At 41.8% G+C, this 14845-nt stretch overlaps 1 protein-coding gene across 1 annotated transcript in view; it reads right to left on the minus strand.

Annotated features, from left to right (window-relative positions):
• Positions 1–2478, minus strand: part of pkd1l2b (polycystic kidney disease 1 like 2b) — a gene marked incomplete at both ends in the record, with an annotated part of 45808 nt that extends 43330 nt beyond the window's left edge. Inside the window, 2 exons of the mRNA XM_079865835.1 lie at positions 1504–1662; positions 2181–2478. Of these exons, the coding sequence (XP_079721961.1) occupies positions 1504–1662; positions 2181–2478 (457 nt within the window). The remainder of the gene's footprint in view (positions 1–1503; positions 1663–2180) is intronic.
• Positions 2479–14845: the final 12367 nt, after the last annotated feature.

The raw sequence follows: 14845 nt of genomic DNA on the forward strand, positions 1-14845 counted from the left end.
TAAATCATTTGAGCTCTGTTGTTAATTGTAACCTTTAATATTATAGTGACGTGTAATTAAGGGCTCCCCATGTGTACAGCATTAGCTAAGATATATATATATATATTGTCCTTAAAGAATTTTTTTATTATAATACAATTTCTTTAAACACATACACATTTGTTTAAAAAATAAACACAGTTTAATAAAAAACAAAGAAAAAGCAAATTTGTGTTTAGTTTCCTCCCCCCTTGTTGTACCGAACCCATACTAAACCGTGACTTCAATACCGAGGTACGTACTGAACCGTCATGTTTGTGTACCGTTACACCCCTACTAATGAGCATACCAATATATTAGAATACTTATTTTGCTTAATTATGAATGCTATATAAAAAGAAGCAAAGCGTAAAACACACCAAACTCACAAATGAAGTAGAATATCTGACTACATTTACTCAATATAAGTGGGCTTATTCATATTATATGAGGGTTTTTTTTTTATTTGAGTGTTGGGGAAAGTTACTTTAAAAAGGAATGCATTACAATATTGTGTTACTCCCTAAAAAAAGTAACTAATTGCGTTACTTGTAAGTAATGTGTTACATTACTTTTGTGTTACCTTTTCTTACCTGGGCTGGACTTGGGTTGTTTGTTTTATAATAACAAAAATAGTTCTGTTTTTGGCAAATGTACCACCAAAAGTGAAATGATGCAGGGGAATAAAGTCTGACACGCTTAAGTTACTTCAGTAAATAAAGGAAACACAAATGTGATGTTTACTTAAAGTCATTCTGGCTTATTCCTATAGTTGAATTGGATCATTAAAAGTCAGCAGCAAAGACTTTGGTTAATAAAGTGAGATTAAATGCATAAAGATATTTGTCTTATTTAACATGTTTAATTACTGTGGGTTTGTGTGACATTCTGAGTTTGCATTTCATGGTTTTTATTCATTTTGAGGAATACTGAATTTGTTTTTGTGCAAGTGAGATGAGTAAATGCTCACAATAGTCTAAAACTACAATAACCATCATGTTCACACACAACGCCTCTGCACTTACTCCCGATTTCTCTCAACATGAGGACAGGAGAGGTGTCAGTCAATAAATGGGAAAAAGTAACTTGCGTTACATATTTGAAAAAGTAACAGATATTTTGTTAAAAGTAATCCGCTACTTGTTACTTGAAAAAAGTAATCTGATTACAGAACTCACATTACTTGTAATGCGTTACCCCAACACTGAAAACTAATGTGCATACCAATATATTAAAATACTTATTGTTCTGGATAATTATATATAAATACTATATAAAAAGAAAGAAAGCATAAAACTCACCAAACTCAAAAATTAAGTAAAATTCCTGACTAAATTTACTCAATCTAATTGAGCTTATTCATATTACATACTTGCCTTGAATAATTTGAATAAAACGAATGATCATATAACATATTAAAATACTTTAAATATTAATATACATATCTACTACACTATATAAAAAGAAAGAAAGTGTAAAACTCACCAAACTCACAAATGAAGTAATACTCCTGACTACAGTTACTTGTGATCTTCCAGTGAAATCCAGAGTGTGTGTTGATGTGGCCACAGCCAGTTTCCAGCTTCGGCTCACTGGGCCAGTTTGAGTAAACCACATCTGAACCATCTAACCAGATCAAGCCATCTGAGGACATACAAGTTGATGCAGGTAACATTATGATTTCTCTACTCAAAAATGAATGGAATGAATTATTAAACATTTGCATTTATTTGATTTTATTTCAGTCATAAAATCATATTCTCAAAATCAGCACAAATCGGTTTATTGTGAAAACAATGACATTTATTTAGTTAAAAAGGATGAACGTGGTTAAAATATGGCTGGCTGTGGATCGAGCAAAATGTATGAAATTGGATTTTATAAATGTTAAATATACATACCTAGTAGTTATTTAAAAAACATTCAGTTTATTAGTTCTATTACATAAATCCTACCTGTTTATGTATGACTAACAAATGTGCATTAAATTCATTTTATTGGTTTATGTTGTGTGTCTAATCCAAATTTAGGCCAAAATATTTTAGCCTAAATATCTTACTATTGCTAAATAATAGAAAGGCCATAATATTTCAACTAAACCATTGCTGGGCAGCATTAATTCAAGTTTTCACAATAATCGTGCCGTCGCACCAACCATGTACCTTCCGTGTCCAGAGTGAGGTTGATGGAGGTAGACACCAGTCCTATCCACCAGTCCTGCTCCGCCTGCAGGTGTTTCTGGAGAAATGTCTGGGTTTCATCACTCTGGATGAAGGCCAGGTGCCCACCGTCCCGCTCACACCAAGCCTGAGCGCTGAGGAAACTGCTCTCCAGGGCCACAAACTCATAGCAGGAGCTCCCGAAAGCCTGCTGGTGCTCTGGGCAGGAAAGACCTTCAGGTCCGGCTTTGACACATGCTGAGATGATCAGAAATGCCAAAGTAAAGAGTCTGCCATCCATCTCTAGTCGTACATGAAGATTAGAAGAAGCATCCTGGTGTTTTTGTCTATATAAAGGGTTTTGAGCCCTGCAAAAAATACACCAGCTTTCCAGATGAGTCTATTGATTGGCTCTCAAACAAAACCCATTGATGTAATAGCCTAATGGATGCATATTGTGTTTTTATACAAACAAAGGCAATGTTCATTTAGATCAACTAGATTAGCCAGCCTTTACCCACAGAGTGACGCACGGTCATTGGATAGGCACTGTAGAAGTTAGGGTATTTCCAGCTCAGTTTTTCACAAATCAGTCCACCATCATCAACTAAATGGTTTTGCTAAATCAGCCTCCCAGGCTGGCCAATCTGGTGTTCAGCGGCTTTCAGCTGGTCTCCGAGCTTGATCAGCTAAGACCAGCCAGGTCATCTAAGAAAATATGTCCAAAACCCCTCTAAAATCCAGCCTGGGAGACCAGCTAAAACCAGACAACCAGCTTAGGCTGGTTTAAACTCCGCCCCCCCTGCAAGGTAGACTTTCTCAAACCAACTTAGGGTACGTTTACATGACAACGATATGCTTAAAACTGAGAAGTTTTTCCTTTGAGTTCTCCTCGTACAGACGACACCATTATCAAAACCAGCAGCCACATCACCCTGTAGCCCAAGACTGGTTGCCCACTGAAGATAAGCAGGGTTGAGCCTGGTCTGGGAGACTCCTGAGAAAACTATTGCTACTGGAAGAGGTGTTAGTGAGGCCAGTAGGGGGTGCTCACCTTGTGGTCTGTGTGGGTCCTAACGCCCCAGTGAAGTGGCGGGGACACTATACTGTCAAAGAGCACCGTCCTTCGGATGAGACGTTAAACCGAGACCCTGACTCTCTGTGGTCATTAAAAATCCCAGGATGTCCTTTGAAAAAGAGTAGAGGTGTAACCCCGGCATCCTGGCCAAATGTGCCCAGTGGCCTCTGTCCATCATGGCCTCCTAATCATCCCCATATACTTATTGGCTTCATCACAGTCTCCTCTCCACCAGTAAGCTGGTGTGTGTGATGGGCGTTCTGGTGCAATATGGCTGCCGTCGCATCATCCAGGTGGAGGTTGCACATGAGATTCCCCCTTCTATGTAAAACGCTTTGAGTGCCAAGAAAAGTGCTATATAAACGTAATTAATTAATTATTATTATTAAAACGATCCCTATTCACACGGATCCACGAAAACCGTGAAAGCTGTATTCTGCTGCCAGGCCATTAGATGCCGATGAAACACGACTGAACACGTAATACACGTGCATGACGTCACCGTTTTCCCAGATTCAAAACTTGCGTTTTCAGGCACCCAAAACGCATAAAAAGTTTTACGGTTTTAGTTGAAAACAGAGTCGTGTAACAGTGAAAATCTTTTTTTTACCAAGAGAACTTGTTTGAACAGATAAAAATGCATAAAGCTTTACATTTCAGTGTAAAATACAGTCATTTCCACAACTAATGTGTGACTTGATGATTGTTTATATGTGAAGAGGAGCCTAAATTAAATCTGTTCATCATATAAAGCGATCGTGTCTCTTGACTAAACTGCTCAGTTCATATGGATTAGTTTTACAATCTCTTTTTTTTTTTTTTTACTGTTTGCGGCGTCAAAGTGGTAGTTGCGTAGCTGTCAATGGAGGGACAGAAAGATCTCAGATTTCATCAAAAAGATCTTCATTTGTGTTCCGAAGATGAACGAAAGTCTTAACGAGTTTAGAACAACATGAGGGTGAGTAAATAATGACAGACTTTACATTTCTCCAAGAAGTCCTCGCTGTAGTTGACGTTTTAACACGCATGCGCTTTAGGTTTCGATTACGTCATCACAGTTTAAAAACACACGGGCGCGATTACCTATTACATTATCCACAAATTATATTATTTTATAAAATCTGTATGACTTATTCCATTATAATGGCTGAATTTAAACATTAAAGCTTTTACATTATGGCCCATAACATGTTTTTCTCCTTACATGGCAGCTTCAAAGATTTTGTAGCATATATTTTATCTCCAACGACATGCCCAAATTAGCGCTATTATCATCCATTATAGTATTAATATAATCCATAAGTTTACACGAAGCACTGGGACAGCCTAACTAGGATATCCACTCTGACGGAGTTAGTTGAGTTTAAAAACTAGCTCTCTTTTTGTCTGTTTTTTATCCGTCATGTAATTTCCCATGTATGTAGTGCCATTCAATTTTGTGTATATCGATTTTTATATCATTCTAATAGCTGATAAACATTCTCATCAATAAAAATGGCAATTAAAATTAAAGAAAAGACGGGTTCACATGACTAATAACGCGGCTCGCCTCATCCATACTAATAAACTATATCGTTTGTTAACAGTTTATAATAATTATTTGTAGAGCATTCAATGCTATATGAATATATATAAAATGTCTTTATTCATTAGAACGTTGATCTATCTCTAGGGATTTCATTTGCATAAAAAATATAATTGTTTTCATTGTATTAATATTATTACCTGACATTGTCCCCAACAGTTTGTGAATTTGTTGGACATTGGGATGTTTTAACAGATCGGATACCAGACACAAGATATTATTTCTTCTTGTCATCTTCATTTATTAAATATCTTATGGCATAAAAAAAAAGATGTCCCACATATTTTAGTATAACTCTTATAATCTGTCATGTAGGCTATAGCACAGCGAGTGAGAGAGAAAAATAATATATCCCACATAGCAACATTGTGTCGGCCCAGATCCGGCCCACATCTGGCACACGTGGAAAGATGATCTGGCCCACATGCAGCGTGGAATTACGGCACTTGAGTGGCCCACTCCTGTTTGCCAAATCTGGGCCACAAGCAGGCCATAGCAATGCCACATGTCAGCCAAGAGCAAAGAAATAAACCAGAACTGGACCTTATCTGAGCCACAAAGTCTGTGTATATTAAATATGAAGTCATCTCAGCCTTAATAAGCCTGTTAACAAGCAGAATCACTGAAGGAAAGAAGAGAACAGAAAAAGAGACGAGCAGAAACACAAGAACTACAACTGACTTCAGCCACAGCCTCAGATGAAATCAACTGAAGAGGAAAGAAGGCATTAAATCTGTGAAGATCTCAGCAGAGGAGGATTAAACAACTCCACAAACAGCATTACCAGCTTCACTTATTACTAACCAGACTGACTTAATTACTGTCAGACGTCTACAGAAGTTTTTATTGAGAATTAACAGATGTTTAACTCTAATGTGTTTCATTTGAAGTCACCATAACAGTGATGAGTGCTTCCATTAGTTGGGCTCTTCACTCGTATTATATCTTTTGTCTTTTTTGGCCACTGTGACAGTGTGTTTGTCAAACACATTTACAGCAGCAAAGAAAGCTAAATTGAAATGAGATCAGGTGATGATGGTTACCTGTTAATGGATTTATATTCATCATGAAATAACCTGTTTCACTGATGTCTTTGAAATCTAAAAATTATGTTGTTCAACTAATATATTCACATTACATACATACATAACATCTGCAGCGTGAGATCCAGCAATATTATAACAATCAGTTAGCAGACTTTAACAAACATGAGCATGAAGCATTACTGTTTGATGACAAACACAGACATCAATAATCAACATATGAATCTCAACAATGGTGACAATCAAAAGTACCTTGCTGCAATGCATGCTGGGTACCATCATAGTACAAAACTCCCAGCATGCATTGCAACATGAATAAATTATGCAGCTGAATTGTCCTATACTTTTGTTTGATTCTAAATATTTGCTTTTATTTTTTTGCTGTTGTTTTTGTTGTGACATTTAGTAGCTTTTCAGTGATGTTCTGAATTATTCTGTTTATTTAAAAAAAAATATATTGTCACCCTTGTTGAGATTCATGTGCTGATTTTTGATATCTCTGTGTGTCACCAATGCTTCATTTTTCGTGCTCATGTTTGTTAAAATCTTGTAACTGATTGTTATAATATTGCTGAACCTCACGCTGAAGTAACACAGGCTTTTTGAGAATATATTAATGATACAACACAATTGCTAGATTCCAAAGACATCAGTGAAACAGGTTATTTCATGATGATAATAAAACCATCAACAGGTAACCATCATCACCTGATCTCATATCACTTTAGCTTTCTTTGCTGCTGCAAATGTGTTTGACAAACACACTGTCACAGCAGCCAAAGAAGACAAAAGATATAATAAGAGTTTAGAGCCCAACTAATGGAAGCACTCATCACTGTTATGGTGACTTCAAATTAAACACATTAGAGTTAAACCTCTGTTAATTCTCAATAAAAACTTCTGTAGACGTCTGATAGAAATAAAGTCAGTCTGGTTAGTAATAAGTGAAGCTGGTAATGCTGTTTGTGGAGTTGTTTAATCCTCCTCTGCTGAGATCTTCACAGATTTAATGTCTTCTTTTCTCTTCAGTTGATTTCATCTAAGGCTGTGTCTGAAGTCAGTTGTAGTTCTTGTGTTTCTGCTCGTCTCTTTTTTCTGTTCTCTTCTTTCTTTCAGTGATTCTTTTTGTTAACTTATTAAGGCTGAGATGACTTCATATTTAATATATACAGACTTTGTGGCTCAGATAAGGTCCAGTTCTGGTTTATTTCTTTGCTCTTGGCTGACATGTGGCATTGCTATGGCCTGCTTGTGGCCCAGATTTGGCAAACAGGAGCGGCCCACTCAAGTGCCGTAATTCCACGCTGCATGTGGGCCAGATCATCTTTCCACGTGTGCCAGATGTGGGCCGGATCTGGGCCGACACAATGTTGCTATGTGGGATTTGATTCATTCATTAACAATATCATCCTATAAATTGCAACCAAGTGGCAAGCCGTTGTGTTTCGATTTTTTCCCCCTCCAAACCAAGATGGCCAAGAGTCAGTCAGACATGCCAAGTTGCTCCGGAATATCCACCCATTCCTTCTATCCTAGAAGATTCTTGTAGGTAAAAAAAATATTGCAGCATCAAGCAATATCTAATGATGAGTCATATCACAGTAAAATTTTCCAAGTTTTGATTTTAGATTGAGAGAAAACTCTGATTAATCACATGTCCACTGTAGTGGACGTCATGCATCAACTGCTATATTTCAGCTACAATTCATAATTATAATGTGAATATTGTTTTTGAAACTTAAAACTTAAAAACTTAATCTGCAGTGTTTTTTTTTACTGTAAACAAATGTATTTGTATTATTAGAATGTAATTTTCATTGACATCAAAAAAAGTCATGTGATTACATAATATATGACACTTGTAATGCATTACTTTACTTGTTAGATCAAAAAGTAATCTGATTACATAATGCATGTTACTTGTAATGCGTTTCCTTACTCATAACATCAAAAAGCAATCTGATTATGTAATGTGCGTTATTGTAATGCGTTTCTTTACCCGTTACATCAAAATGTAATCTGATTAGGTAATGCACATTACTTGTAGTTAATTACTTGTTAGATCAAAAAGTAATCTGATTACGTAATGCATGTTACTTGTAATGCGTTTCTTTACCCGTTACATCAAAATGTAATCTGATTAGGTAATGCATATTACTTGTAGTTAATTACTTGTTAGATCAAAAAGTAATCTGATTAGGTAATGCATGTTACTTGTAACACATTACTTTACTTGTAACATCAAAAAAGTAATCTGAATGCGTTATGCATGTTACTTGTAATGCGTTACCCCCAACACTGATCATTTCAGATGAGATTGAAAAAACGTATCGCTAGGTTTTCTCAGAGGAGGGCTATGATAAAAATGTGCATGTCCATCTTGAACATAATCAGAATTATCCGCTAATAAGGGTAAATCTCCATACTCTGGTGCACTGGAGGGAGCATCTAGTTTCCACAGTTGTACCTTGACAGGCTGTAGAAAATTCTGATGGAATCACGTCCTCATGTTCTGATATCATAGATACGCGAAGTGCAACTTGTATGAAGTTGTATGAAGCCTTTGCAATATTTTGCATTTATATTTTTTGTATATATTTTATAGTTTTCACATGATTTGATATAATTGCATTGATTAGTTTGTTAAATTCACATACTTTATCTGTTTGATTATTGTCTTATATTTAATACAGTATATCTTCAGTTTAAACCATAACCGCATGCTGTCCACTCAAGTGGACATCTGAAGATCTCTTTGAAAAATTTGTAAAAAAATAAAATAAAAATCAATTCTTGTTTTTCATGCCCTAAGAGCAATAAAAACACATAGGAAATTCCTGACTGACGTTATCATAATTCATGCATGAAAGAGTTAAATAAATGTGAAATACTCTATAGTGTCTAATGAAACAACCATTTGTATCTATTTATTCTATCTTTAACTCAGCATTGCAGTTTAAATGACATTAAATACGAGATTAATACATGCGTGTTAAAAACATGCTATTCCGCGCATGCGCGTCGAACATCAACTATGTATTTGATTAATCAAGTACGTCAGCGCGCTACAGGCTGCACGAGGACAATCTGCATTTTTTAAAGAAAAACCCAACTATTTGTTGTTTCGGATAAAAAATGAAGAATTATATTGAGTCACTACTTGGATTGAAAAACAGTAAAGCGAAATGTACTAGGTCTTTATGTGAAGCTTTTATAATGATCTCATACTTTTTCCTTTTCTTTTTATATTATTTTCTTTTTCTTTTTAATTTCTTTTTCTTCTACTTGTGTTATTAATTTTAATTACTAGGGGTGTAACAATATATCGTGTCACAATATATCGCAATACAAAAATGCATCAATATGTATGGTGGATAGTGACAATCTGTATTGTGTATAATTCACCCAAAATGAAAACTACTGTGTGAGAAAAAAATTCAAGTTTACAGAGTTTTAGTGTCAGTACTACATTAAACTACTACATATAATGTTGAATATAATGTATAATAATGCAGTTGGGGAATGTCCTGATAATGCCAAATGTCTTATGTTACCAGTAAAAGTGACCTACATTATTTTAAATATATCTAGTCAGTAACCAGGGGCGTTTCTAGGTTTTAAAAAAATCAGGGGCTGAGCCTGAAACATCAGGGGCTGGTGTGGGTAATAAGATAACATTATTCGATACAGAGAATAATGTATACTTTAGGCCTATATGCAGGGGGCAGACTGGTTAAAAAATTCAGTCCTGGCACTGTTATCACACCAGCCCATATTACCACACAGACACACACATTAAAATGTGAGGTAGGGGGGTTCGGGGGCATGCTCCCCCGAGAAAATTTGGATTTCTCGGACCTACATATGTGCATTTTAAGGTGTTTGAAGGCCAACATTTTTTGATAACAATTATAGCTTTAAAAGCATGTCAGTGGGCAGTATACATAAATTATTTGTCAAGCAGATAACAGATTCTTAAACATGAGAATGAGGATAAATGTTGAAATGAATGATCCACACTAGAAAATGGAAATGCAAAATGTTTCTGCTTATAGTTGACAATACACAATCACATATTCCAAACAGGAATGGCCTTAAATGAGAAATCTTTCAAGGATTATTTTGCATAGATGTAAACTTTTTAGCATTAAAGTTTGGTTTCAGCAACTTGTTTCTTTCTTTAGTTAATGTTTTTGGCACTATTAAATCAGTTAAATTAAATTTCAATTGTTCACTCATAAAGACAGTCACTTGTCACCACCTACTGGCTTAATGATGCAAGTTGCGCAAACACACATTTGCGCGTGATTGAAGAGTGCACGCCGCGAGCAAACGGCTGACACGACAGTAAGTTAGTTTTTCTGAGTTTTACTGACATATAGCCTGACAACATCTGGTCTGACAGAAGACTGTGCGGCGGTGCTGACTGCGTTCTCTTACGAGAGGTTCTCTCGTATTGCGTAGTTACTACGCTACGGGAAAGCCTTTCTTTCTCGAGATACTGAAGCCAAAAATTATCCTTAATTTTTATAATCTTGTCAACGCAGTGCGGCAGCCTGCAGACCTAGGGCAGGCTTACTAGCGTGCCCATTGGCTGCCCTGCGGCAACTGCAGCAGCCTACCGCTGAGCCCTTGGCGTGACGTCACGACCAATGAGCGCGCTTGGCGCGCTTAATGCGTCACAGCCCGCGAAAAGGGGTGTGGCTTAGCGTATAAAAGCGGGGCTCGGAGGCTGCTTCTCTGATTTCTGTCTTTTCAGCGAAGCTCTACGCATCGCTGCTCTCTGAGGAAGCCGCCGTCGAAACAAGCGACCAGCACGCCGAGGATCTCAGCCTGAGGACGCCGGCCGCCTTCGCCGCCTTCAGCTTTCCCTGCCTGCTTCGCTATCCGGCGAATATATCCTTTTACTGCTCTGTGTTGTATGTGTTTGTGTGTTCGCCCCGCGACACACTTTGCATCTAAAAGAGCGCGAGGCGTTGTTGCAAATGCCTCGCTCATCCTGTGGCTCGTGCAGAGCCGCGCTCAGCGACGGAGACCGCCACGTGATCTGCGCTCTCTGCCTGGGTTTCGACCACGCAGCCCGCGCCCTTCACGGGCGGCTGCGAACAGTGTGAGGACTTGCCGATGTCGACCCTGCGGGCTCGACTCGCCATGTTTCACGATCCTCCACCTTCTCCGGCTGCCTCTTCCGGGCCGCGTAAGAAAAAACGCCGCTCTCAAAGGCCTTCCGAGCCGGTGGTTATAGCTGAGCGCTCGCCGGAGCCCCTCCCGCGAGCCTCGCTCTCTCCTTCTCCCCCGCCCTTCACCGACGCGCAGCGGCCGGCCTCTGCCCGCACTGCCGTCGCATCAGGGGGTGAAGCAGACCAGCTGGTTACTCCCCTCTGTCAAGCCGCGCAAACGGCGCCGCTCACAAGGGATGTCAGAACGGACGGTCACGGGCTATAGCTTCCTTTACGTTACAAGGAAGCTACCCCCCCCCCCCCCCCCCGGATGACGCACGCCCTCTCCCCCTCTGTTCGAGCCGCGCAAGGCGCCGCTCACAAGGGATGTCAGAAGTAGACGGTCACGGGCTGGCTTCCTTTACGTTATAAGAAAGCTACCCCGCGCCTCGGTCGCGCGCGTCACTCTCCGGCCACCTCCGTTTCTCACACATTTCTCAGTCCCCTCCTAGCTCAGGCGACTAGAAATATCTATATTGCAGTAAACGAGCCTGTTGTTATACACGCACGCCTGCAAACAAACGATGTCACAGCACATAATGACATCTTCCCGCTCTCTCTCCCTTTGTTCGAGCCGCGCAACTGCGCCGTTCTCAAGGGATATCAGAGCGGACGTCACGAGCACCGGCGAAAGGAGGAAGAGAGAGTGATTTCGTCCCGCTTAGGCCGGACTTCCTCCAATCCTCGCATATTTCTCAGTCCCCTCTAAGTTCAGGCGGCTGGAAATACTAATACTGCAGTAAACGAGCCTGTTTTAATACACGCGCGCCTGCAAACAAACGCTCGGTCATGCTCGCACTGACTGGAAGCTCATGTGTGCCCCTGTGGCTCAGTGGCAGAACATTAGGCTTCCGCACCAGAGATCCGTGTTCGAATCCGGCTCTGGCAGCAGAAAAACTTTTTTCTGCTTGCTTCTCCGAGTTCGCGGCCAGCTTTCTTACATACAGAAAGCAAACCCGCATCTCACGGGATACATATTTCTCAGTCCCCTCTAAGTTCAGGCGGCTGGAAATACTAATACTGCAGTAAACGGGCCTGTCTTAATACACGCGCGCCTGCAAACAAACGCCGAAACGAAACACGACGCTCGGTCATATGCTCGCACTGACCGGAAGCTCATGTGTGCCCCTGTGGCTCAGTGGCAGAACATTAGGCTTCCGCACCAGAGACCCGTGTTCGAATCCGGCTCTGGCAGCAGAAAAACTTTTTTTCTGCTTGCTTCTCCGAGCTCGCGGCCAGCTTTCTTACATACAGAAAGCAAACCCGCATCTCACGGGATAAATATTTCTCAGTCCCCTCTAAGTTCAGGCGGCTGGAAATACTAATGCTGCAGTAAACGGGCCTGTTTTAATACACGCGCGCCTGCAAACAAACGCCGAAACACGACGCTCGGTCATATGCTCGCACCAACTGGAAGCTCATGTGTGCCCCTGTGGCTCAGTGGCAGAATATTACGCTTCTGCACTGGAGAACCGTGTTCAAATCCGGCTCTGGCGGCAGAAAAATATTTTTTTCTGCTGGCTTCTCCGAGCTCGCGGCCAGCTTTCTTACATACAGAAAGCGAACCCGCATCTCACAGGATGGTGCTTGAGTATTTATGAGCGTCTAAACATATGAGCCATCAAAGCATTTGCTCTATAACGCCGATGGTGTTACAAGTGTAGAAAATGTGCCCACTCCCATGTGCTCACTGCTACACACAAAACACGGTCTCCCCGGTAACGCTCACAGAGCGCACTCTCATAAAGCGGACACATGCCGCTTGAGTACTAAGTGTAGTAAATGTGCCCACAACTCTGTGCTCACACCTAGCTGCTGCCCGCTCTATCACACAGTTACCCCGGGTTGCAGATCCTCTAAAGCTCACAAACATTCCGGCTCTGGCCGAAGGTGTCATAAGTGTAGAAAATGTGCCCACTCCCATGTGCTCACTGCTTCACACAAACATGGTCCCCATGGTAACGCGCATAGAGCGCTCTCTCATAAAGCGGACACAAGCCGCTCGAGTACTAAGTGTAGTAAATGTGCCCACAACTTTGTGCTCACACCTACCCGCTGCTCGCTCTGCCATTCAGTTACCTCGGGTCGCACACCCTCTAAGCTCCCAAACACTGGCCGTGTCATAAGTGTAAACTCTGCGCCCGCTCACGTGCACGCGCACTCACTTTTAGACATTACAATCCCCACGCCGCTTTCGCGCCAGGGGTGTTTGTCAGCAAATCGCGCTCCATCCTCTGGGACCGAGCTACCGAACGCTGTACAGCCGGCCAATACTGTTTACCAGCCCCCGTGTTCGAGCACCAGCGGCGCGCACGCTGCTCCATCCTCTCTGATACAGGTTCCCCAATCCCGCGCAGCGCGGCGATCTGAACCCAGAGACCATTCGACCCCTAGCTATGCATGCGGAAGCATGGGAAGCTATTCAGGGCGCGTCAGAATGGGTGCTGAGTACTATAAAACACGGCTATTCGCTTCAATTCGCTCGTCGCCCTCCGCGCTTTCTAGCACAGACGGAGACGAAAGTGAGTTCAGAAGCTGCGCACCTGCTTCAAGCTGAAATAGCGAAGCTGCTGCGCAAAAGGGCTATAGAACAGGTTCATCCTTCTCTGAGCGAGTCGAGCTTTTACAGCCGCTACTTCCTCGTACCCAAGAAGGACGGAGCGTTAAGACCTATTTTAGATCTGAGACATCTGAACAAAGCCCTCATGAGACGGCCGTTCAAAATGATCACAACCAGAAAAATCCTCGCGCAGATTCGCCCAGGAGACTGGTTTATCTCTCTCGATCTAAAAGACGCATATTTTCAGATCCAGATAACTCCCCGTCACAGGCCATTCTTGAGATTCGCCTTCAACGGTCGAGTATATCAGTACACAATCCTGCCCTTCGGCCTGTCTTTGGCACCCCGTACATTACGAAATGCATGGACACGGCTCTCGCTCCCCTGAGAAAACAGGGAATGCGAATACTGAATTATCTGGACGATTGGCTTATTCTAGCGCTGTCAGAGACGGAACTTGTGTCTCACAGAACAGCGCTTCTCAGCCATCTGGAGGATCTGGGTCTCTCGGTCACTGGACCAAGAGCTCGCTATCGCCCCGTCAGTCAATTTCCTTCTTGGAATAGAACTGGACTCGGTGGCTATGACGGCCAGACTGTCGGAGCAGCGCGCGCGCCGCATCCGCCTCCTCGCCGCATCCCTCCAAATAGGCAGCCGGGTTCCGCTGAGGACATTCCAGCGTATCCTGGGGCATATTGCCTCAGCTGCAGCAGCGCTCCAGCTGGGCTTACTGCGCATGCGCCCGCTTCAACGCTGGCTGAAAGCGCGCGTGCCCCACCGAGCATGGGCGGCCGGCGGCTTGCGAGTCAAAGTGAATCAGAGCTGCATTTCAGCCCTGCAGCCCTGGCTGGCAGCCGAATGGTATCACACAGGAGTGACTATGGGAGTGATTTCACACCGGAAAGTTGTCTCGACAGACGCTTCCAACCTAGGTTGGGGAGCGCTCTTCGAAGGCAGACCGGTCTATGGCCGCTGGTCAGACCAGGAGAATCTCCTACACATAAACTGTCTAGAGATGCTCGCGGTCGAGAAAGCGCTCAAACACTTCCTCCCATTCCTCCACGGTCACCATGTTCTAGTCCGCACGGACAATACATCGGTAGTGGCCTATGTGAATCGCCAGGGCGGTGTCAGATCAAAGACGCTCTGCACCCTGGCGGAACGCCTCCTCGTGTGGGTTCAG

This window comes from Squalius cephalus (assembly GCF_949319135.1).
Source record: "Squalius cephalus genome assembly, chromosome: 3".
Lineage (NCBI taxonomy): Eukaryota > Metazoa > Chordata > Actinopteri > Cypriniformes > Leuciscidae > Squalius > Squalius cephalus.